This window comes from Camelus bactrianus, chromosome 16, assembly GCF_048773025.1.
Source record: "Camelus bactrianus isolate YW-2024 breed Bactrian camel chromosome 16, ASM4877302v1, whole genome shotgun sequence".
NCBI classification, from domain to species: domain Eukaryota; kingdom Metazoa; phylum Chordata; class Mammalia; order Artiodactyla; family Camelidae; genus Camelus; species Camelus bactrianus.
The window spans coordinates 48,232,765-48,256,925 of NC_133554.1; the positions used below are offsets into that span (position 1 = coordinate 48,232,765).

General features: G+C 50.0%; 1 protein-coding gene across 1 annotated transcript; it reads right to left on the reverse strand.

Annotated features, from left to right (window-relative positions):
* Nucleotides 1-10,880: 10,880 nt before the first annotated feature.
* On the reverse strand, nt 10,881-22,189 carry CACNG1 (calcium voltage-gated channel auxiliary subunit gamma 1). Its single transcript, XM_010948647.3, has 4 exons — nt 21,850-22,189; nt 13,422-13,496; nt 12,163-12,300; nt 10,881-11,652 (listed from the first exon to the last, which is right to left on the reverse strand). Exons 1-4 carry the CDS (start codon nt 22,082-22,084, stop codon nt 11,426-11,428), a joined length of 675 nt encoding a protein of 224 aa, XP_010946949.1. The 5' UTR covers nt 22,085-22,189; the 3' UTR covers nt 10,881-11,425.
* Nucleotides 22,190-24,161: the final 1,972 nt, after the last annotated feature.

Sequence of the window (24,161 nt, forward strand, 5' to 3'; positions counted from 1 at the left end):
GACGGTGTCACTCTTTCTGAGAAGCCCCTGGTGGCTTCCTATCGCACTCTAAATTTCTTGGCTTGTCTCTTCGTGTGCTCCTGTTCAAACCTGGCACCCCTATGTCTTGTTCCTGAGCCCCACACATGGCTGACTACATCAGACCCCTCGCCTCCCCTTCCCTGGACGAGCCTTTGACATTCCCGCTTCTCTACTTTGTTCAGAGCACAACCTTCAGCACTCAGAACCCCAGGTCTACTTTGGGGAGCTCTTCTTATTATTCGAGACTGTCAAATCCACCCCCCTTACTCCCCGGGTAGAATTAGCTCCCTGTTCCTCTGGGCCTGCTTAGTTGCCTTATACCTCTGCTATCACAGTTTTTGTATTAGAGTTAGGAGTTTGTGAGCTTCTAGGTGGCAGAGATCTTGTCCTAAGACCCTAAACCCTGCAGCACTGACTCTGTACGTCTTATAGAGCCAGCCCTCAAACGCCTGCTGAACTGGGCTTTGACTGGGGTTTGACTGAGAGAAGAACTCAAGAACACGCCCCCCTGCCCAGGGATGTCTTTTGCCAGTGCAGTGTGGCCAGAGGATACCAGTTGTCAGGAGTGACGGCCTGGGGAGCAGGAGTAAGCTGGGCGCTGTGGTGACACCCCCACCCACTTCACTCAGCTCTCCCAGCAATGACAAAGCATGAGTGTTCACCGGCATCTGTGCCTTCCCAGGTATCACCGTGAGAACCCTTGGTTTGACAGCTTCACCATGGTTACGTCAGTTTTGATGGATGCTGCCTACTTTAGCATAGCCTGGTCTGTGGGCATATACCTACCATGCAGATTTCTGGGAAAGTAATGAAAACCCCTTTTGTCTGAAGCTCTGGTTGATTTTAAATCCGCAGAGGGAGGTAATTAAATTGAATAGGAGCTGCAGCTTGCAAAATCTATGTATTAGCCCACACTTAGCTCATTATAACTGATGTTCTGTAAATTGATTTGAACCATTGTTTCGGGAAACCATGCTACTAATTCCCGTGAAGAAAGCTGAGCTAGTCAGACGATGGGATGAACTGGCAGGGACTCTGGAAGGTGGGCGTGGCTGGCTGGCTGAGCGGCTCGTGCTCTGGGCTCCCCTGCAAAGCAAACCAGAGGACAATGTGGTTGGATGCCGTTTGCTCACTAATTGAACAGGAGTGCCATCCAAGGCGTCTGCTGACAAGCCCTCTTGATGGGAGCAGAGTGCCTGAAAGTGTCGGAGACCTTGCAAAAGAAACTTGGAAACGTTCTAATTAGTCTTTCCGGTTTTGTTGCCTTTATGTGCAAAAGACACGAGGAAGCCAAAAGGGAGGGGCCTGAAGTCACAGGGGTGGGTGGCTCGTCTCTGAGCCTGCTCTTGTTCAGACCCACCTGCTAGGTCTTCCACCCGTTTGGAAACCAGACATTGTACGTGTTTTCACAAAGCTTAACAGAAGTGGGTGTTCTTTTGGGCTGGGGCTCCTCCTCGAAGAGAAAGTTTTGAGGATTCAGTCCTCAAAGTTCGCGATCGGGCTTTGAGCAACGTGGAACCCGGGACAAAAGTAACAGGGAATTATTGGCAGGTGAGTAAGCACATGGGCTTTAATCTGATGAAGTAAATCTCGCTGTGACCTACAGGCCTTCTAGGACCCAGATAATTCCTACCAGGCTGCTTCTGCTAACAGGGGGGAAGAGAAACGATTTTGAAAATAAATTTGTGGTCTCGCATAATTAAAGGTGGTTCTGAACCACCCAGCAAAGCACAAGTGGAAATCTGTGTGCTGGCACAGGCTGCCAGCTGATGTGCTCCAGCTCAGAAAGTCAGCTCACTTTGCGGAATCAGCCGTGTGCTCAGCCCTGGCAGATACAGGCGGCGGCTCGGGCCCATCAACCCCGCTCCGGCCACGCATGCATAGGGATAAGCGGCTCTGGCTGCAGACTCCTGAGGCCAGGGAACCAGATCCGAATGAGCTCCGTCAAGCCCCTCCTGTGCTTCTAGAGGCCGTCCTACTGCGCCTCCTGGTTCTTCTTTGCAGTGTCTCTGCACGCACCCCTCCGTTTTTCCAGGGCATGCACTTGTTCAATGTACCAGCACATCCAGGGGGCGCTGTACACTGTATGCTGTGCAGAGGATTTGGCTCAAGGACTGGGGTGGGAAGGTCCTAGCTGCATCTGGGATGATTCTGAGGAAAATAACAGCCTTCCCTTCGAAGAGCTTATAATCCGGCAAGGCAGGCCGGCCCAGGGAGCAGTACAGAAAGGGGCAGGTACAGGACTATGAGCACAGGGTCAAGGGCACCAGAAGGAAGAGAGCGTGAATTCTGCACAGAGAGGTGGGAAGACATGTCCCCTCGTGATGTCTGAGCTGGGCCCTGCAGAGTAAGTGGGACATCAGCGGCTCCACAAAGGGGCAGGCCCCATGCCCCTCCGTGTTTCCACGCAGCCCACCTAAATTGCATAGCACTTGTACTTTATTTGAAAAGCATCCACTATTGAACTCTAAGTACCCAAAGGACAAGACCATAAACTATCTCTCGCTGTGTCCTGGTTTAGCCCAGTGCCTCGCACACAGTGCTGTATCCAACGGAGCAGAGAGAATGATGGTCCCCCAAAGACGGCCACATCCTAACCCCTGGGACCTGTTAGTTTATATAGAAAAAGGCGTTTTGCAGATGTGATTAAGCTAAGGACCTTGAGATGGGGAGCTCCGCTTGGGTTCTCTGGACGAGCCCAATGTAATCACAAAGGTCCTTCTAAGAGGAAGGGAGGCAGGATGATCAAAGTCAGAGATGTGGGCAATGTGATGGTGGAAGCAGAGACTGGAAGGATGTGGCCACAAACCGAGGGACGTGAGTGCTCTCCAGACGCTGGAAAAGCAAAGACTCTCTCCCAAAGTCTCCAGAAAGGACCATCTCTTCCAACACCTTGAGTTTAGCCTCCAAGATTCATTTTTAGACTTCTGACCTCCACAACAGTAAGAGGATAAACTCATGTTAGTTTTAGCCACTAAGCTTGTGTGATTCGTTACAGCATCAGTAGGAACCGAAGATACTCAATGAGTGCACATTTGCTTAAGTGAAGGACATCCCCTGTGAAAGGGATGTGAACGGGCTTAGCATGTATGGAAAACAGCACCCTCTAGGGTGGTCAGTGCTCAGGGCACAAGCAGCAGAGAGAGGGCCTCTGACGACGGCGAGGGGAGCAAGATGAGCGTGTGGATTTGGGAGTCATCTCAGAAGTAGAATCTGGGAGGCCTGGCTCAGGAGGCAAGCTAGGAGTCAAAGAAACCGCAGGGTGAGGCTTGGGTGAATGGGGAGATAGCGCGTCATCAGAATGAGAGAACAAAGAGGGAAGAGCAGGTTTGGGTCAGAAGGGTCAGAGGCAGGGCTAGGACTTCTCCATCTGGAACACCTGGGATGCAGGTCCCCGGGCAAAGCAATGCAACGCAGCAGCGCTGACACCTGCACAGAGAGACGGGCTGGAAACCCAGGCGGGGACCTTTGTCGCCAGGAGCCAGAGCACCAGGAGGGAGTGAAACTTTCATAGACGTTGTGGTGCGAGCTAAGAAGACCAAAGACAAAAACCTTGGAAACACACAAGTTCAAGGGGCAGGGTAGAAATACGAACATTGCATAAACAGGACCAGTACAAAGGGAGAATTCAGGAAATCTGAAGGAGGAAGCAGAGGCCCGAAGGGCAAAATGCTAGAGAAGGATGTTGCAGGATGCAGCTTGGCGATGGAGAGGTCCCTGGTGACCTTCAGGAGAGCACACTCCATGGCGTGGCACGTGGGGTTGAGAAGGGAATGCAAAGTCAGTGGTGACCGGGGTACTGAGAATTATTTCGAGACTCTGGTCAGTTAACGGGAGATGAAACCCACACGGTAGATCTTAGAAGAAGGAACATTCACTGCCCTACCTTTCTCCACCTGCAGCCTCTGCCCCTTCAGACATCTCTCATCTGCATCTCGTTTATCTTTGTCAGACCACTTTCTTCCTCAAAGGCCTTCCCTGGCCATCCATAAGATAAGCAGTGTCAACTTTCTCAAAGAGCTCTTTCTTGAACTCTTACAAGTTTTGATCGCATGATCTGCTTCATTGAATGTAACCAGGACTCTTAAAGATCATCTAATAATCAAATGATCATCAAGGGTTTCCAAACATTTTAAGCAACAGCGTCCTTTTTTTAAATTCTAACAAAGTCTTACATTAGAACCTATATCTATAAGGCCTCAATATACAATATATAAAATACAGGTTTTACTTTTGTAAATGTATTTAGTAAACACATTTCACAACAGCCTCTTGTAAAATCCATTCATTAGAGTAATGATGCTATTCCGAAGGACACAAGCATTGGAAAATGGAATTTATGAAAGACAGAAGCAATCTGACATCTAAATCTAACACTAATTTATTTTCTCTACTTTGTTTTGGTTGGGCGATATGAGAAAATATTTTGATTAATGAAAATAAACAGTAGAATTTTCTCTGCACCATTTTATCTGAGCCGATATGCACAGGCCTGAATTTTCCAAAGACCAACTCAGAACAAAAATCCTCATCCATGAAACACAGACAAGAAGCTGAAATGTAGGCAGAGAAATGTCTGAAGAAGAAAGTGACAGCACAGAGTTTAACACTTCAGGGGTCCTTAATATACCAAAGTGATGCACGTGACACATATAAATGCATGTTGGGTTTTGTTCCAGTTGAAATAAACTAGAGTCAGATATCTGCCTAGCTCACGAGAAACCTTCAGGAACCTTTGGTCTCTCCAGAAAACCAGGACCTGGCAAGACTGAACTCATATTACACAGCAAGGTGGCTACCAGTTCAGCCCCTTGAAACTGACAAGCACATGACTCTCATTCTGTGCTCTGCTGTGGGACGTACCAGCTGTGTTAGATCCTCTAGGTTAGGCCCTCAACCTTGCTGAGTCTCAGTTTCTTCATCTGTTAATTGGGAATAATAATCGAAGCTAACACACAGGGTTGTCGTGAGGCTTAAGAGAGAAAATACACATCAAGTGCACCATTATTACTGTTTCAAGGACATTTGATGGTGATTTTTTAAATGTGCACATCATGTTTCCTGAGGTCTGGGACCCCATCGTGCATCTGGGTATTCACAGCCCCAGAGAACGGTAGAGCTTGAGGGACCGTAACGATGAGGTAGTCTGACACATGCTCCAGTCTCACAAGAGCTAGTTAACGTTTGCAGGTGAGGAAACAGGCCCAGGGAAGGTCCACAGCTGCCCTGACCTGGAGCTCTGTCTCTTATACCCCCAGGCTGGCGTGTAGTGGGGCCAGGAAGGTGAGGGTGACTAAGGGCAGACCTCAGCAAAGGGAACCCTGGAGCAGCACCCTCGTCAATGCAAACGGAAGACTCTGCTGATCGGCAGCCCTGTTCGTCCTTGACCCCACTCACAAACCTACATTACCTGCGGAAAAGCACTATTTTCCCCTCCCTCCTTTCTTTCCACCTCCTTTAAGGTGCCTACTGTGTGCGGGGCCTCTGTAGTGGCAGTGGATGAGCCCGCCAGCCTCTGCCCTCCTGGAGCTTTTTCTGTCCTGTGTTGGAAGCAGATCTTGAACCAGGAAATGACGAGAGGGAGGCATGTCAACCATGGCCTCGGCCATTCTGAGGGGGAGGGGGAGGGGGCCCCTGGGGCTCAGGGACGAGCTGGGTCTCACCACACTTCACAGGCCACTATTTCTGGCCTCCAGACATCTCCCAAATATCTGAAGACGGGAAGGAGGAGGAGAAGCATCTTTCAGCAGGGTAGCTGGTGTCCTCCCTCAGAGGTCAATTTCACACCTGTGAAACCTACAGAGCCGTGGTTCTTCGCTGCTCCTAGATCCCATCTCTCTGCTGAGAGTTTGATACCTGAGTTTCTGGAGACTGCAGGCCAGCCTCTTGGCTTCGGTCTCACCCATCACCTCATCTTAACCACTGCGGCAGCCTCTCGCTGAGCTGGGGCTGGCCTTGGCTGCTGTGTTTCCCTTTTCTCATTTTCCTCCCCGTTAGATGGAGAGGATTCTATATTGTCACCCCCCTGCCTCTTGGACATTCCTAGGTGAACTGTATCCCTGTTTCTATTAACTTCATTAGGCTCTGAAGCATGTGCACGGTTGCCTGAAGGCGCCCTGTTTAAAACGCGGCGAGGTGGGGGCAGGAAGAGTGTTAGCCGTTGAAATCATGGCTCAGACGTGTGTTTTGGGGCTCCTCAAGCTCAGAGCTGAGAACTCGCAGGTCGTGGCTGCAGACAACCCTCCACCCCATCCTCCACTTCTCCCCGGGGTTACCAGGATCCCTTTGTGGGCCAAGATGAGGCAGATCAAACCACATCAACAAGCATTTCCATGAGGTCAGGGCGTTCACATTCAGGCCAAAAACTCTTGTCTGGAGCAAAGTCAGAAGAAGACAAAGTATAGTTCTTTGTAAAGGCAATTACCTTAATGAACTTCCTTTGCTGCACAGGATCAATGCCTGGTGTGGGGATGAATTGCTGGCACCGGTGGTTGCTCTAGAGCCGTGAAATGAGGGCTCAAGGAGGCCACGGGCAGCTGCATCCTCACCTCCCGCCAGTCCTTGATTTAACAGACATGTTCCACACCATGGATTTATTAATACCTTGTCTCCACTTCAGATCTTTTCTGAAAGCAGACAGGGTATAAATTAGACATGAATCTGTAAATAAAACAGTTGCTCAAAATGGAACAAGTCACATCAGCAGGCAGGGGAAACACTGACATAGGATGTGATTAAAACCCCTCTTTATTGGGGCAGGCAGGAGGAATGGAGGTACACAGACTCGAAACGTTCGATCTCAAGGAGGGATAATGAGAACCCAACCACCTGGACAGTTCTGTGTGTTAGACCCGACTATGGGTTAGCCAAAGAGAGAGTCTGATGTCTCTTGGTCCCCCTAGTGAAGACTGAAAAGGACCCTGGTTACACAGGTGGGAAACCAGCAGCCTCGGTTCTCTTTCCTGCTCGGGCACCAGTTAACCAGACGGTGGGAAGCAAGCCCTCCTCAGGGCTTCAGTCTTTCCTTCTGTACAATGGGGATCATCGTGGCTACCTTCCACTGCCCCGCTGACCCACAGGAGAGTGACAAAAAGGAACAATCCATAACATGGACGCTGTCTCTATTTAAAATTTTGATACTATTGTTGCAGAAAAAATGTGTTATAGCTCAGTTGTGACAGCAACCTGGACCCTGGCAAGAGACCAAGCAGCACTCGGAGAGTTGGAGAACTCAGGTTTACTACGCCAGCAGGCCCAAAGGGGTTAACACTCCAAGCTCTGGACCCTGTCTGTAGGTTTACACAAGCTTTTATAGGCTGTCAGTTTACACTTTGCAAAATCATATGCAAATAAAGTGTAACAGAAGTTGACTAATTAGGAACAAGCTTTGTAGAAATGGACCAATCAGGAGGGAGAGAAATAACCAATCAGGAGTGAGCTCCATGCAAATGAAGTACTACAAATGGACCAATCAGAAGTTAGGGAAATGGACCAAACAGGAGTGAAGGAAATAACCAATCAGGAGGGAGCTCAGGGAATCAACAGGATTTTAGAGGTAAGTAAGCCGTTTCAGAGGCAAAAAGTGAGATAGAGCCTCTGGACCAGGAAACCGGATGGTGCTGGCAGAAGAGTAGTGGCCCTGCCTGGGGGTCCTGCCGGTCTTTTTAGGGGGCTTCCTACCTCACTATCATCATTCTGGATATTTTGCAATAATTGTGATTTAAAAAAATCACATATCCTATATATCCCAAAGAATCGAAAACAAGGTCCCAAAGACCTTGTAATCCATATTTGTACATCCATGTTTATAGTAGCATTATTCACAATAGCCAAAAGGTGAAGGTAACCCCAGTGTCCATCAATGTATGAACAGATAAACAAATGTGTATTCACACGGTGAAGCATTATTCAGCCTTAAAGGGGAAGGAAATTCCAACAGAGGCTACAACGTGGATGGACTTTGAGGACATTGTGCTACGTGAAATAAGACAGACACACGAAAACAAACACTGTCTGATTCCACTCATATGAGGCACCCAGAGTAGTCAAATTCGGAGAGATGGAAAGTAGAATGAGTGTTGGGGAGGACTGTGGTGGGCGGGAGCTGTTTAACAGGGACCGAGTTTCTGTCTGGGAAGATGGGAAGAGTTCTGGAGACTGACTGCAACGATGTGAATGCACTTAACATTACTCAACTTTCCGCTTAAAAATAGTTAAGATGTAAATTTTAGGCTGTGTATATTTTACCACATTAAAAAAAAAAAAAGAAATCTCACACTTAAATATTATTTATCTTGACTGAGTTGCTTAGTCCTGGCTCTGCCACCTTCCTTACCTCATGGGATCTGACGAATTTTAAAAAGCTGAGAAAAAAGCATCATGGAACCTCAGGGTTTGATGACTGTTAAATTCACATGCCTCCAGGGAGGAATTAGAAGCTGTGGGTGTCTGATGCTAACTGCACAGGTTAGAGCAAATCGCACTGTCGTTTTGCTGTGTGCCCCTGGGCAGACCCTCTGACCACGGCCCCAGCTAGGCTCTGCCGTGAGGCCAGGGGACACTTCGAAGTCTGAGCCAGACCCAACCGGAGCGAGACTGACCCCCTGCCCATCCCGACATCCTTCCCAGCAAGCACCCGTGGCTGGACTGGGGAGAAAAAGGTGCTTTCCCTCATTGGTTTGGTCGATCTCTTTGTTAATCGGCATCCGGCTCTATTTTGTTCTGTAGAATCCTGTTTGCAGCCACCTTCCAAGCCTTCTGTCTGCCCAGCAGTTTCGGGAGGGCTTATGTCTCTCCCAAATTGCTGAACCTCTGGGAAACCAAATGTCTTCTGGAGTGGAATGGAACATTCAGCGGATATTCCATTCAGAGTGGGGTTTGGTGCTAAACATACAGCTATCCGTGTAGAGATATAAAATGCACACCAGCCTAATTCTTCTAAAAGTAATCATAATAACACTAAAAACAATAATACTGAACTCCAAAATGGAGTTTGCGGGAGGAGGGCATCTGTCTTTCTTCTTGCTCATAAACCGTGGCCCCAGCTCCCAGGCTGGGCCAGGCTTTGCTTTTCCTGTTCTCTCACCTGGAGTGAGTCTGCTGTGTCTTTGCATCTTCAGGAAGCATCCCGTCGTTGGCTGTAGGACCACACGGAGCTGTGCAGCCGCCTGCCCTTCTCCGCAGCACCCACACTTTGACCTCATCCCGTTTTGTGTCACCCTCCACTCCTGGACCCTTCTGGCTTCAAAACCAGGCAGCAGGCATTTGCACTTCCCCTGACTCAAAGGTTGGCTCGGCTGTCTGTCTCCCAGGCTTCCAGACCTCTGAGGTAGCAGAGAGGGAGCTCCACAAGCCCCACCATGGCCACTCCCCAGGTGCCCCCGACTCATGCTCCTTCCGTTTAAATTGTTCTTAGCAGAAGGAACGAGTCTCTTTCCCCTCACTTTACAGATTTAACAGCTAGGGGTTAATAAGCTGGCAGATGAGAGTAGTTACTCCAGAATGGGGGTCGGCAAACTTTCTCTTAAAAGGATCACACAGTAAATATTTCTGACTTTGCAGGCCAGACAGGCCGTGTCGCAACTACTTAACACTGCCCAGGAAGCAAGAATGAGCCATCAGAGGGCCATGGCTGTGCCCTGACAGACTCTCTCCTGGACCAGACTCTAGCCAAGCTGCTCTGAGTCCTCCTCTCCCCTCAACCTTGGTTTAGAAAGATGTGAACAAACATGAGCATCGTTTCTAACTGCTCAAGGCCACATCCCTAGGAAGACCTAAGCCCCTCCTTAAAGTGTCTGCTTGAGAAAATTCAAGGCTTCCTAAAGAACTTGTCCAGCCAGCACCTGAGGAGAAGGCCCTCGTTTTCCAGCTTCGGCGAGAGGGTAGGAACCTAACTTTGATAACCTCTAGTTGGCCAACCTAGACGGGTTTCACATGACCACCTCCTTCCAGCTCTTTGCACACTTCCACTTCTCTGACTCTACAAAGCCCCCCTCCACCCCTCCCACATTCACTCTTTAAAACTCCCGGTCACCTTTGTACAGACAGCTGAGTTCAGTTCATACCAACTCTTCCGGCTGCAATAGTATGTTACTGATTAACGTCTGTCCTCACCACTCTCACTGTGGCTTTGTTTACCTTCGGCAGTTCTGAGAAATTTTTACTTGGGGACGCTGAAATTTGAATTTCATGAAATCTTCACACCACGGAAGACTTTTCTTCTTTTGATTTTTCTTAACTATTTCAAATTGTACAAACCATTCTTAGCAGGTGACGGAGCCCCAGGTTGAACCTCGGGCCAGTGGTTTGCTGACCTGACTTTGCAAGAATAAACCCCACAAGGGCCTCTCGTGCACGTTCAGGGCAAGGAGCACCGGGTCCCCTCCCCCGACTATGTCTGACTTTCCATCTCTGAGGGCTGGCTGTGGACGGTGGGGTTTTGAAGGCAGAAGAGTGTGAACTGGGATACTGCGGGTGGCCCTGCGTGTCTAGCTGCTAAGCCTCACTTCCTGATGTTCTTCAGAACAGAAGTGCAGCGTCCAAAATCACTTGTAGCTGCTCGGCCGGAGTGCTGTGTTAGCGCTCAGATGCCTAGCATGCCGACGGCTCCAGAAATAACCCTTCCTTATTTTTAACACCCTTGCCTAGTCAGATGGCCTCTGGTTTTTCCCAAAGACCATCCCAGGTCCCAGAGATACAAATGGGAATTCGGAAACTCTAGGTCTTATTCGTAAACCAGACCCTCCATCTCCCCTCATCTACACTAAAGTCCTCAACACACTCTGGGGGACCTGCCTTCCTTACTCCTGCCAGGTCATAGGGCCCCTGGGCTGTGGTCCTCTGCAAGGCCAAGGAAAAAGCAAGTTTTCAAACAGATTTTATTTCAAACCACAGTAAGATTCCACCCAGTTAAAAAATGCTTCTCAAGTCTCCCAGAAGCCAAAAAGCAGACGTTCAGGTCACCGGGAAGGGTGCATCTTGTCACTGAGAAGGAGAGAGGGGCTGCCTATTTACACAGGCAGACACCCAGGACTGGTACATACGCACAGGGCATGCCTCTAAGGCTGCAGAGGACAATCGGAGCTGGCTTATCAAGGACAACTGGCCCGGTGGGGACAACCTGGCACTCCAGTGGAAGGTCAGGATTCTCGAAACATCTGTGCACCCCCTGGCCCTGTCTCCCTCCCGCCTTGGTCAGGCCTGGCTCACGTCCACCTGCTGGATTCACAGAGGAGCCTGTTCCAGCCCAGAGAGGAGTTCAGAGAGGGGAAGCAGCTGCGGTTGTCACAGGGGGGCAGGTGGGAACAGGGGAGAAGTAAAGTTCCCACCTCCTTTCTAGAATGTTCCGGGCTGGGCTCGGTGTCCTGAGGGGAAAGCCCCGAGGGTCTCTGGGCCCCCTGGGGGGCTAGTGCTCGGGCTCGGCGTCCATGCAGGACTCCCAGGGGTTCTGGGGCATTCGCGGCAGGGAGAAGAGCAGGAGGGCGAGGCCGCCGAGGAAGAGGAGGACGAAGGCGGCGCAGGCGCAGGCGAAGGACCAGGAGTAAGAGTACTCGATCCAGACAGTGTCCTCGCTGTCGATCATGCGCTTCACCGACTGACGCATGACCTCCACTGAGACGAAGATGCAGAGACCTGAGGGCAGAGCCGGACTCTCAGGGCCCTGGGCTCCATGCCGCAAGCCCCTGCGGCCTTTGCCTCTCCCCCCCCCCCCGCCCATTCCCCCCCCCCCCAGCGGCCTTCACTGCATCTGCCGGGGCTTCCGCACCGGGTCAAGGTCAAGACCCAGCCTCCGGGTGGGGAGAACGGCCCTGAGATTGAAGTTCCAGTTGGGAACCTGCCAAAGTGACCCCTTTGCCTTTAACCGCCTTTCATTCCTTCATTTGTTAGTACTATTTTAAAAATTAATTTTAATTTTTGTTATTAATTAGCATCCTCACTGCCTTGAGGATTGTCTTTGTAAGAAATGGACAAACTGCCAAGATCTGCCCTTACTCCTGGCACATGGCCAGTGGCTGAAGCCCTGATCAGGTTTGCCCCTGGCTGGAGTCTAGGAATTTCCAAACCCAAATCCCAGGCGATGTGGGAATGGGGTCGAAGCATCCCCCGGGACCCCAGGCATAGGGACAGGGGCCCCCATCGTACCTGCAAAGGCATAGAACATGGATGCCGGCCTCAGCAGGTAATCCCGCTTCTTCCTGAAGGACAGGAGCACACAGATGGTTCCCATGATGACGAAGCCGAGGCTGAAGATGGCGATGGCAGCTGCCGAGATGCTGTACTCTGCGACACACGAAAGGGCAGAGATGGCCCCCAGGTGCCTCAGAAGGGGCTCATCCCTTGGACATTTTGTCACTGCTGGCTGTGCCTGCAACCAGGTTAGTGACTGTACCACATTCTATCTTCCCACTTCCTGGATGAGAACACTGAGGTCCAAGAGATGAAATCACTCCCTCAAAGTCACATAGTGGATAAGGGGTGGGTCCAGGACGTTCGCAGGACCTCATTCCTTCCCCCAGGTCTTCTAGGCACTAAACTGAAGTTCCTCCCTCCAGGGGCAGAGGCCTCGGAAGGAGGTGGGAGATTTGTGGCTGGAGACCTTTCTGGAACAGAAGCCCTCCTCCAAGTGACTGGGAAGAAGGCAGCACTCAGGTTGGGGGTGGGCTGTCCCTGGACTGATAAGCAGCCTCTGGGAGGATGGCAGAGGGTGGCTTATTACAGATCTGGGTGTGGGAGAGAATCTATGTGTGTCAGAATATGTGCATGTGTGTTTGTGCGTGTGTGTATGTGTGTATGTGTGTGCATGTGTGTATGTGTGCTTGTGCGTGTGTGCAAGCCCATGCCGTGTGCAGTCATCTGTACATATGCAGATGTTGGGTTGTACTCAGGCCAGGGGGATGCACCCAAATTCCATGGTTCCCAGGAGGCTCCCAGGGCACGTGTGCTCCTGTGGTCCTTCACACATCTGCCCAAGTCCCCACCTCTGGTTCTCAGGGAGTGATTTATAGGTGCGGGAGGGATTCAGATGCCCTACTGACTCTGACCCACCAGCCTTGAAAACCATCACAGGGACCTTGCATCCTTGTTGCAGTTTCAGAGCTCCTGTCACGGCAGCTTCCCTTCGGCTCCGTGGGAGAATGTATGCTTCCTGCCATTTGGGAGCCTACCAGGAAACCTCTCTTTTACAGACTTGCCCAAGCCCTGATGCATGGTTGCTGGGATGCCTGGAGATGGGGTGCCGCCGACTCCAGAGCACGGAGGGTGACGGGGCTCTGCATCAGGAGGGGCCGCTTGTCACAGAGAGCCAGGACGTTGGGGCTTTTGTGCTAGATGATTTTCTGGCTCAGCAGCGTGTGACGGAAGCCACTTTTCCTCCCCCTCCCAGCTCTCCACCACGGGCTCACCTTTCTGAGTGGTGACTTCAAAGATCTCCGAGCTCTCGCCTGGGTTGAAATGCCTGAAGTAGGAACAGTTTTTCTCTGCAAAGGAGGAAGACAGCCTATGAATTGAGAGAAAGGGCCTGCAGCTGGGGCAGGAGCTTGGCCAAGAGAAGGTGGGTGTGATCCCCCTGGAGCAGGCATGAACGGTGCTTCTGGTTGGTTCTCGGCTCCCCAAACCCTGACTCTGGGCTGAAACAAATGTCTTTCTCTAACCCTTACACCAAAATTTCAGTAGGAAGGGGGGTTGTGTAAGAGGCCGGGAGCTGAGGCTTTCTGAGTCCACTGTGGGTACTGAGCCCATTAGGCAGATAGGGGAACTGAGGCCCAGAGCTCAAGTTGTATTTTAGCGGGTGCAGGACATGTGGTCAACCAAGGGCCAAACAGTGATTCTTGGGGGCTGATTCTGCCCCCAAGGTGCCCTGGGCAATGTCTGGAGACATTTTTGGTGTCACATCTGTGCAGGATGCTGCAGGCATCTAGGGAGTGGGGCCCCAGGAGGCTGCTGGAGATCCTACAGTGCACAGGACAGCCCCTACAACATAGAATTATCAGTAGTGCTGAGGCTGAGAAACTGTGGATTCCATCCAATGGAGAGCTGAGTTTCTTATCAGCATCCAGACCCACCCTGAGGCCCTGGGTGTGACCTGGGAAGCAAACAGTGCTTTTCAAAAACTTTCCAGGAGATTCTGATGCTCTGCCAGGTTGAGCAGCCTGGCTCCAGGCCCCCTTAAAATGCCCCAAAGTGGGCTTTTCTAGGCGGACCATCTAGATGGACTTGGGTGAATGGTAGAGAACTTTTAATCAAGGGCCAAATGTCCCCATCAAATCATTTCATTAGGCCCTCGACATCTGTGTCCACACATGCAGCCCAGCTAAGACCTCCCCAGGTGAGCTGCTTGGCCCACCTGACTAGTGTCAGAAAAGCCATAGTTGATCTGCGTGGCACTAGGACCAAAAGTCTGGATTTGATGGGGAGGTGGGGCAGAGGGAAGGACTCAGAACAAAAAAATTCACACTGATTTTCAATATAATTTCTCTTCTGTTTTTTCCTCCTTTAATCTCTTTTGTAATCAGGCATACTATAAAAATCGAAGGATAGTCTTACTGCTTATTAAATATAGTTTAATGTTCTTTACTCCTGATTTAGGAAGTAGATGAATGGGTTATTGGATGCTATTTTGCTTTCTTAAGAAAAAACTAGATTAGGTTGCTTTTTATTTCTGTGAGGCCCTTCATTGAATTCTCTCTTTCCGGTGGCTTCTTGAACCTCAGTAGGACATCTCCACTCCTAGTTTAGAGGGCACCTAGTTTGTGCGTTCATTTCTTCACCTTCAGCCTACATTTAAGTTGTCCCCAGGTGAGTGATGCCTAATTTCTTTTGAAAACACACCCGAGGGGCTGCTAAAGTCAGAGCTTTCGCTGAGGAACTGGCTTCCTTCTATCTGACCCGTATCACCTTCTTGCCGCTTAAGCCCGTGGCCTCCCACTCTCTCACCCTCGCCCAGTGTCAGGGTTCCTGCCGCTCCCTCAGTGGAGAAAGAAAATGACCCCAGGAGACGGAGCCTGGTTTGGCGACAGGAAATGTTCCGTGAGGTAAACAGCCCTGTCTTTGAGCTTCTATATTTAAATCACTTTCCTTTTGAACCAAGGTACCTGGGGTGCCTGACTGCCGCTGGTGATGTCAGACTTGCTGCTGCTTCTCCCTCACAGCTTCTGGTGCTATTTTAAAGCATAATGCAACTCTCTTATATTTGTTAGATTATTAACTATAGATTCTCTTAAATCCCTGCTTCAAAATGGCCTGTGCGACGTCGCAGGTCTCCAAGTGTCTCCCTCTGGACAAAGGAACGATTTCTGTCTCATTCTTTAAGGGCCAATTTCGGTTGTCAGTGAAAACCTTCTGAAAAGAATTGACTGAATTCAAGTGTATTTCACGATCAGCTGCCTCCTGACTGCTCGCAAACCGTGAGTTAAAAGCCTCTGGAGCAGGGGGCCTGGAGATGAAGGCCGGCCCAGGGCCTGGCCAAGGCCCAGCCGCCTGGCAGTTCTGCGTGGCTGAGGCGCGTCCAGCACAGGTAGCGTCTGGGTTGTCAGCCCCCACCCGGCTCCATTCTGGACAGGCCGCTGCCGCTGGGTCCTGGCATGAAAACTGCCTTAGCTCAGGCCACAGCGGGAGGCTGCATGCCTGCAGAAGCCAGTCTGCAGATTCTGGAGGGATTTTTCCCCTCAGTGGCTCCCCTCCCTCCCCTTCCCTATTAAATGCTTTCACACATGGGGGCTGGGCTGGAGGGAGCCCAGTAGGTGGGGCTTCCACTCAGGGCATCTGGAAGTCTCAGCTTTTCTTTGACGCGCTGAACTCAGGATGGATGGACCGACCCCGTCCCCTCTCTTGGACTTAGCACATGAGGAAGGCCACTGTCTTCTGCACTGGACCAGGAGAAACATCCGCTCCGTGGCTGCCCACTGGACACTACACGCCCCTTTGTGGTCCCTGATGGCCTCAGCGTGGGCTGTCAGACATGGCCAGTAACCAAAGAATGCTCATTCAGGATAAATCAGTTCGGGCATCTGCCAGTGTCACTCAAGAATTGCCCAGGGTCCTGTGGAGAGGGGCAGATCCCGGGGCCCTGCCCCTTTGTCTGGGCAAACTGAGCATCAGGGGCAGCTTGAAAAGGGAGGACATTTGAGATGGGCCCCGTGTGAGCCACTCAGTCACTTAGTCATGGGTAGGGGGCTTGGAGGGGAGGGCAGGTGATGGTTCTGTGCAGACTGTGCAGATTCTGATGCCCCTCTCTGCCTCTCTGATGCCCCTTCATGCTCCCCCTGCCTGGCCTCCATCCTACTTGCACAAAGCTCAGGACTTGCAGCTTTGCCTTGCTGATCTCCAGCCCCCTACTGCATAGAGGAAGCAAGAGCTTGGGACCAAGTCAGCAGAGATACCCAAGCCAGGGTGAATGATGATCTGGGACCATAATTAGGAACTCTGAGGTTCCCCAGCCTCCTTTGTCTCTGCAAATGACTCACAGTAATTTTAATATTTGTATTTCTTTTTTCCCCTGTATTTTAGAAATGTCTACCAAGACTCAGTGGTCTAAAAACTTTAAGTTGGTTATTCTTTAAAAAAAATATGGTGAACTCAGCTATGGGGCTTGACTGGGGTTGGAGCATTCAGGCTAACCAAATACTCTAAGAGAGGGACTATCTATGCAGAACCATATCTGTGCCAATTTCAGAGAACTAGAACAGAAGGCACATTTAACTCCAAGCTGAACTTGAGTTAATATAGATCTTTCTCTGATAGTTGGAACAGCTTGTATGATTAAGGGATGCCTCTGGGTTATCGCTGAGAATGTATCACTGTACTCAATGCTGGTGGATGCAGACTTTAATATATTTTAAAATGCCTTGTTGATTTGCACAAAACCCAGAGAACAAGTGCTTTAAGAGTTGGAAGAAATGTTCCACCCACTTGTTACTTGCATCGATGCCAGGGTTGTCTTCACCCGTTTTTTGTAGAAGAAGTTCTTGATGTTCCTGATAGTGGTTTCTCTGTGCTGTCCACCCCCACCCCTCTGAGTGAAGACTTTTATAAAATGGGCTGGAGAAATCCTCGGGACCTGACCCCAGAGCTTCAGAGCATTGCTGTTGTATGGGGGACAAGCCTAGTTATGGCTGGAGTCTCCGGCATGGACTCCTCTGGATGGGAAAAGGGGCGTCTGAAATTCTTGGGGTCACTAGCATCTTGTTCTTTCACATGGCCCCAGTCCCTGCTCCGAGCACTGGAAGAGAAGATGGGCCACTAGGGAAACTGGGCACTGGGGCAGGCTGCTGCCTTGCGTTAAAGAGGCAGAGCCTGAAAGAAACAACATTCCACCCGGACCAAGGGCAAGAGATGACCTTTCTGGGAATTCACTTGGACCTTCAGACAGACAGCTTCTTCTGACAGCTGGGGAATCCCCTACTCTAATACTGGAGACATTGGAATTGACCTCAGATGTAGATGCTGTGCGTGGCAGTCCTTCAGGGACTCTTGGTCGGTAAAAAGAACCAAATCAGACAATTGGTGTTCTCAGATCCTCCAGCGTTCCATGGCTGAATGAGACCTTGAAAACTCTCCTCTACTGCACCAGCTATTGCAACGGCTCTAAACCATGTCATGTCAAAAGCTGGTCTCTAATGTGTTTGCCTGGCTCAGCAGCTTTTGGGAGTGGTGTTTCTATGTACAGCGGAGGGTATGAGAAGGGACCGGAGAGGAAAGAGGCTCTGGATTTGAAATGTGGGTGTTGAACTTCTACTTGTTAGATGGCTGGCCTTGGGAAGGCCACTCTGAGCCTCAGTTTTCCCTCATGTAGAAGGAGAACCTCCTGTAGAATCAGAGCCTCCTCATGGGGTTGTTGTAAAGTAGCATAATGTAGCAACTAAGGTGAATTTTAGGGGTGCGAGTCCTGGCTGCTCTGCCGTGGCCATTGTGTGACCTTGGTCAAATGACTTAACTTCTCTGTGCCTCGTTTTCTTTATCTGCAAGATTGGATGATGATAATAGTATGGAGCTCCTAGAGGATTTTGTGAGGATTATATATGACTATATATATATATATATATATGTTTTATATATATATAAAACATCCCACTGCCTTCTGGCCTCCATGGAAGAATAAACTATTTAATCTTATTAAGAATTCCTTGTATGTAATGAGTCACTTCTTGCTACTTATGAAATTCTCTGTCTTTATCTTTCAGTGGTTTGATTATGATGTGCCAGGTATGGATTTATCCCATTTGGAGTCCATTAAGCTTCATGGATTTGTGAATTAATGTTTTTCATCAAATTTGAGAAATTTTCAGCCGTTATTTTTCACGTATCCTTCCTTCTTCTCTCTCTCTCTCTTTCACTCCTCTTTTTCTGAGACTGCCATTATGCCTAGGTTGGTAAATTTGATACTGTCCCACAGGTCTCTGAGGCTCTGTTTATTTTTCTTCATTCTTTTTTCCCTGTCTGTTCCTCAGATTAGCTAATCTGACTTGAACTATCTTCAAGTTCACTGATTCTTGCCCCTGTCTGCTTGGATCTGTTACTGAACCCATCTAGTGAGTTTTTCATTTCAGTCATTGTACCTCACGACTCTGGAGTTTCTATTAGGTCTTTAAAAAATAATTTCTATCCCTTTATTGATATTCTCCATTTTTTAAACTGTGATTCTAATCTTTATTTTAGTTTTTTAGACATGATTTCTTTCAGTTCTTTGTATCTAAAATAGCTGATTCAAAGTCCTTATCTTGTAAGTTCGATATCTGGGCTTCCTTAAGGATCTGTTGGTTGCATCCTCCCCCGCCCCATATATGGGCCACATTTTAAAAAATTCTTTGCATGTCTTGTAACTTTTTCAATTTCAAATTTGAAACTGGATATTTAAAATAATATAATGCAACAAACTCTGGAAATCTGATTTCCACTCTTCCCCAGGGTTTGTTTCTGTCTGCTGAGTGACGTTTCTGAATTAAGTTTGTAAAGTCTGTATTCTTCACCATGTGTGGCCACTGAGATCTCTGCTCAGTTAGTTTGGTGGTCAGCTAACCCAGATTTCCTAAAATGCTTGGAACCAATACATCTCCCAGTCTTTACTGAGGGGGGCTCTGTGCTAACTGCTAAGTAAAGAGCTAAACACTCAGCTGAGTAGTCTATATTTCTGCCTAAGCCTTCACTTTTTTGTTTTTTTTCCACACAGCTCAAGATAAGCCAGAGATAAAATTTCTGGGCCTTCTCAGATCTTTCCTGTGCACACAGATAGCACTGTGGATGCACACGGCCTCTTAAATTCCCAGAAGTATGTTGGAGCTTTTCAAAGCCTCCCATCTCATTCTCCAGCTTTTTTTGGTCAGCCTATTGTTTGCCCTAATTGTTACCTACTGCCTTAGGCAGTCACAGTATTAAACAATTGCTTCTAATTGTTTTTGACAAATGCCTCTTGGGAAAAAAGACTGTTTCCACTGGATGAGCTCAGAGTAAGGTCGAATAAAGGCAGTCTTGCAGGTGGGGACTTCCAGGGAGCCACCAGACAGATTAAATCATGATAGTTCTCTGGGAATGAGGCTTTGAAAGAGATCCAGTCCTGTTCCATCCTCTCTGGTGGCTACCATGCTGCTGTGGTTCACTGTGATGGCAGGCTGTTGGTTTTCAAGTCTATCACAGAGCTGGGGAGGGGAGAATTGGATTACAGCAAGTTAGGGTACCACAAAACTCACTGTAGTTACTTAGATTCACCCATTTTTCTTGAATAAGCACTTGCTGGATTGCTGCAAGACTGGTTAACTTGAGAGTTCTGAAAAAGTTTATTCTGACCATTTTGGCCACTGTGCTCATTGGTTTTTTTGGAGAAGAGGATATTCGAAGGCTCTTACTCTGTCCTTCTTTATTTCTGATGTCATCCAAAGTTAATGTACATAAGGCACTTAAAACAATGTCTGGCAGACGGTGCTATATTTGTATTTGTGGTTGTTGTTGGTGTTAATAAACAAGAGAACATACATTCTTCCTTCCAGAAAAGAGAGATGTCACAGAGCACAGGAAAGTTGGATGGGACAGGAAAAATGTGTCCACTGGCAGAGAAAGGAGAGGGAAGAAGGCAGGAACACACTTTGGAAGCTTGTTGTGGGTAAGGCAGTGCCACAGGTATGGAAGGTAGGATCCACTCTGGACCAGGATAAGATGGCATAGAGATAGACTCTGCTCAGGCTCAAGGCCAAGCCGTGCCTGCTCATCCCCTGTGGCTGGCCCAGTCACCTCCCACCAGTCTGTCTCTCCTTGTATAGACTCACCTCATTTCCCTGCTCATCTGCTCTGAAAAATCACCAGGCTTTAAAAGACAGGTGCCAAGGACAGGTGGACAGGCCCATAACAGTGTGTTCCCATGCGTGGTACCTGGAGAATCTGCCCTGCCCTGCCCCACCCCGTCCCTGGGGAGAGCTGGGTTGGCTGGATGCTGCAACTGTTTATGGGTGTGCTCAGCCGTGGCTGAGGGGTGTGGGCGTCTGGGCTATATGATACCCTTCAAGCACATGGCTGTGCCTATTAAACCCCTCAGGCCTGGGACTTGGTGTTTCCAAGACAGCTGGGTATTTACGAGTCTTCTGAGTGTCTAGTGCGAGTGAGCAAGGCAGGCATTTCCTGGAGCCAGCAGGAGGGGAAGGAAGAGGAAGGACAGAAATGGGAGGAATGGGGTTTGGGCTACTTTGTCCCCCACACGCTGCAAGATCTTTGGGGACTTAGCCATGGCTTCCTTGCAGGGCAAGTGTCAAGGAACACCCAGTCTTATAACAGAGGGAATAATTCTGAAAACCAGAGGGATGCCACACTCACCCTGGTCCACTGCCACCTTGGAGTGACATTTGTAAGCACTGGAAGGGACTTGATGTTGCCGAGCTCAAGCACCGTATTTCACAGGAAGAAGCAGAGGCTGTGATGGGCTTTGTCGACCCCCCAGAGTCACTTAGAGCGGGTCGGGGCAAGGCCGGAGCAGAGCCCAGCCTCTGATTTCCCACTCAAGGCTCAGCACATGCTCCATTTGCTATGAATGCAGAGGGCTCCACGCTTGTGGAATACACCAGTCACCTTAATACCAGGTGTTCTTGACAAAGAGCTCACCCTCCATGGGTGGTTCACGCACGTGGTAGGAATTCCAGGAAGGCATGTAAATCATAGTGGAAGGAAATGCTTTCTAATTCCGAAGGGGTCCTATAAGGGAGGATGTGCAGAAGGACCCACAGTGCTGACAAAGTCAGGTGGCTCATCTACAGCCAGGTCCTGCCTCACATGTGACCGGTGCTGTGGCTCAAGGCCCGGCTCCCGGGAGGGAGTCCCCCCTTGGTTTGGTGCTCTGCCCTTGCCGACTGGAAATTCTTAATAGTAATACCAAGGAGTACTGCGTTTTCATTCTGCACAGGGCCCTGTAAATTCTCTAGCCGAGCCTGTCTACACCCCGGCCTGGAGGCTAGAGAAGGACCCACCTCCCCCGGCCCAGGGGTCCCTGCCACCTGAGGACACGGGGCCTGTCTTTGCAGGGAGAGGAGCCAGGCACGCCCCGAAGCCCTGGCCTGGTAGATCCACAGTCTCTTTCTCGAGCCTCCTGCCCACCCCTCCAGACCTCTGCTCTGGGCGAAGAGCCCCGAGCCCCAGCAAGACAGAAGTAGCTGGAGACAAAGGTGCTCATTTTACAACCCGGCTCTGGCCAGCAGCACCACCACATGCAACTCAGATCCTCTTCCCCCGGGCGTGGAGGGCCGGGCCCAGCTCTGTTCTGACGCAGAGACTCCTGCCCTCTTTCCCACAGACAACTTTTCCCCAGGGACGGGAAGGGCAGGAGGCGGGGATAGGGGACAGAGAAGGGTACGTTACCCCCAGGCAGGGTGATGGGTCCGCAGCTCTTGTCCTTGCTGTGGCCGACGAAGATCCGCTTGGTGCAAATCCGCCAGAGGCCAAAGTGGGCCGCCTCGCAGGTGGCATTGAGGTGCTCCACGTGGGGGCTCAGCACGGCCCAGTGGTCGGTCACCACGGCCACCAAGGCCAGTGCAATGCCCACCAGGATGCAGAAGAGGGTCACGCGGACCTTCAGTGCTTTGGTCTGGGACATGGTGGTCACGGAGGGGTGGGTGCTCGGGGCAGTGTCCTCCCGGGCAGGTGGCGGCTGGGCCGGGGTGGCAGCAGTAGTTATCGAGCCAGGAAGCTAAGTTTAGTGTGCCTGGCCGCGCCAGAGTGGGCTGGCCTTGGGCTGAGGGACACTGGACGGGGCTGAGCAGCTGCCCAGACGTGTCAGGGGCCTGAGGGAGGCTTCTATTAATGCACCTCTCCAGGCGAAGCCTCGAGAACAGCGTCTCCTCAGGTTTCAGGTTTTCTTCCCCTCCTGGAGGCAGAAATAGGCTAGGGTGGGGCAAGGAGAGAAGGCTCTAGATGGAGACTGGAGACCGTCCATGGAATGGCAGCACAGGGTACCCGAGCTGGGAGGGGGCAAGGGGCAGGCAGCGGGGACGCCAGGTGTGCAGGCATCTTCCTGCTCCGGGCGTAAGGGCAGGGACCCTGGAGGACGCAGGCTGCGTAGCCTCAGTCCTAACACTGGGCAGGCCGGTCACCAGGACCGGGTGAATGTCCCCTGGGGTCTGGGATCCAGGAGCCTGCCAAGGGACATCTCAGGGATGCCCTGCCCAGGGCCCCTGGACCCCACTGCCCAGGCAAGTGCTTTAGACCTGAACCCCACCCCATCCCTCAAACTGCAGGAAGATTTCCTGTGGTTCCTGGGCCTGGCATCACCCAACACTGTGCCCAGCATGAGAACGTATTTCCTTTTCAGTTCCCTTCTCATCCCTCCAGCACCTTTCTGATGCTTGTGAATCAAAGAATAGCCTGGCAAGGACCAAAAATCCAGCTGGGTTTGACTGTAGTTCTGTTCTCATTATATCGTTTCAGTTTTACCTTCTATTAATGGCAGGTAATAAGGATTTTCTGATTATATTGTCATTTACAAAAGAAATACACTTACATAAAAACGAGCAGAAATAGGTTGATTTCTGTGACTATTAAGACAGGTGACTATTAAGAGGTTAATGGGTGTGTGGATACAGCAAAGGACATATGGAAGTTTGAGACCACCATGTGAGGGTCCTGCCTACCCACATGCACGCCTGCCTCCCCACTCCCCAGGCGAGTACTCCAGGCTGGGAGCCCCTCAACCCTCCAGGTTCTGTATTGCCTTTCTCAGTTCACCAGGGGCCTCTTTTGGGATGTATCCAAGAGGCTGATGCATGCATGGCCAGAAATAGACCCCTGAGCTGGGCAGGGCTTTGGCCTTTAAAATCCTGGCTTCAGGTTGACACGGCTTATAGAAGGACTGCCCGAGTCGGGAGAAACATTCAGGGGTCCAGCCTTGGAATCACAGACTGTTAATTAGTAACAATGACCGTAGTAAGAGCTCAACTTCAGGGAGTGCTTACTATCTACCAGGCACTCTGCTGAGCCTTTCCCCATCATTGGAGCCAGTCTTCACACCAATCCATGAGGTCAGTACAACTATTACTCCCATTTTACAGATAAAGACACAGAGGCTCAGAGACATGAAGGAACTTGTCCGAGGTCACCCAGCAGGTAAATGGTGAAGCCAGGTTTCAGAACCCAGAGCCCAAACTCGTAACCAGTGGTTCAAGATCTATTGTGACAGTAGGAGAGGGAAAATGTCTTTGTCCTCCACCCCTTTTAAGTTCTAGGCTCAGGTCCGTCTTTTCAAAAGACAAATTAACGAGAAAAGCATATAAATTAATACAAGTTTTACGTGGCACAGGAGACTTCATGAAAAATGAAGACCTAAAGAAAGAGTTAAACCTGAGTGTCTTTTTTTCTGAGCAGCATATTTATTGTATTAACTTAATTTTTTTTTCCCGACATGAAAACACATTCATTATAAAAATGCAACCACATTCTTGTATATGGAGGAGAAAAGTGACACTTACTCTTTCTGTATTCCTTCTCTGTAACCTCCACCGCCCCCGCCTCATCCAGGGATAAACAGTTAATGATCTAAGGCAGAGCGTTTTAATACGAGGTGTGATGGAGAGTGGAAAAATACAGTAGGACAAAAGGATCTGAGCTGAGGGCAGGAAACTGGGGGGAAAAGAAGGTCTGTTCATTCAGATTCCTCTGCATTTGTGAAACGGTTGCTG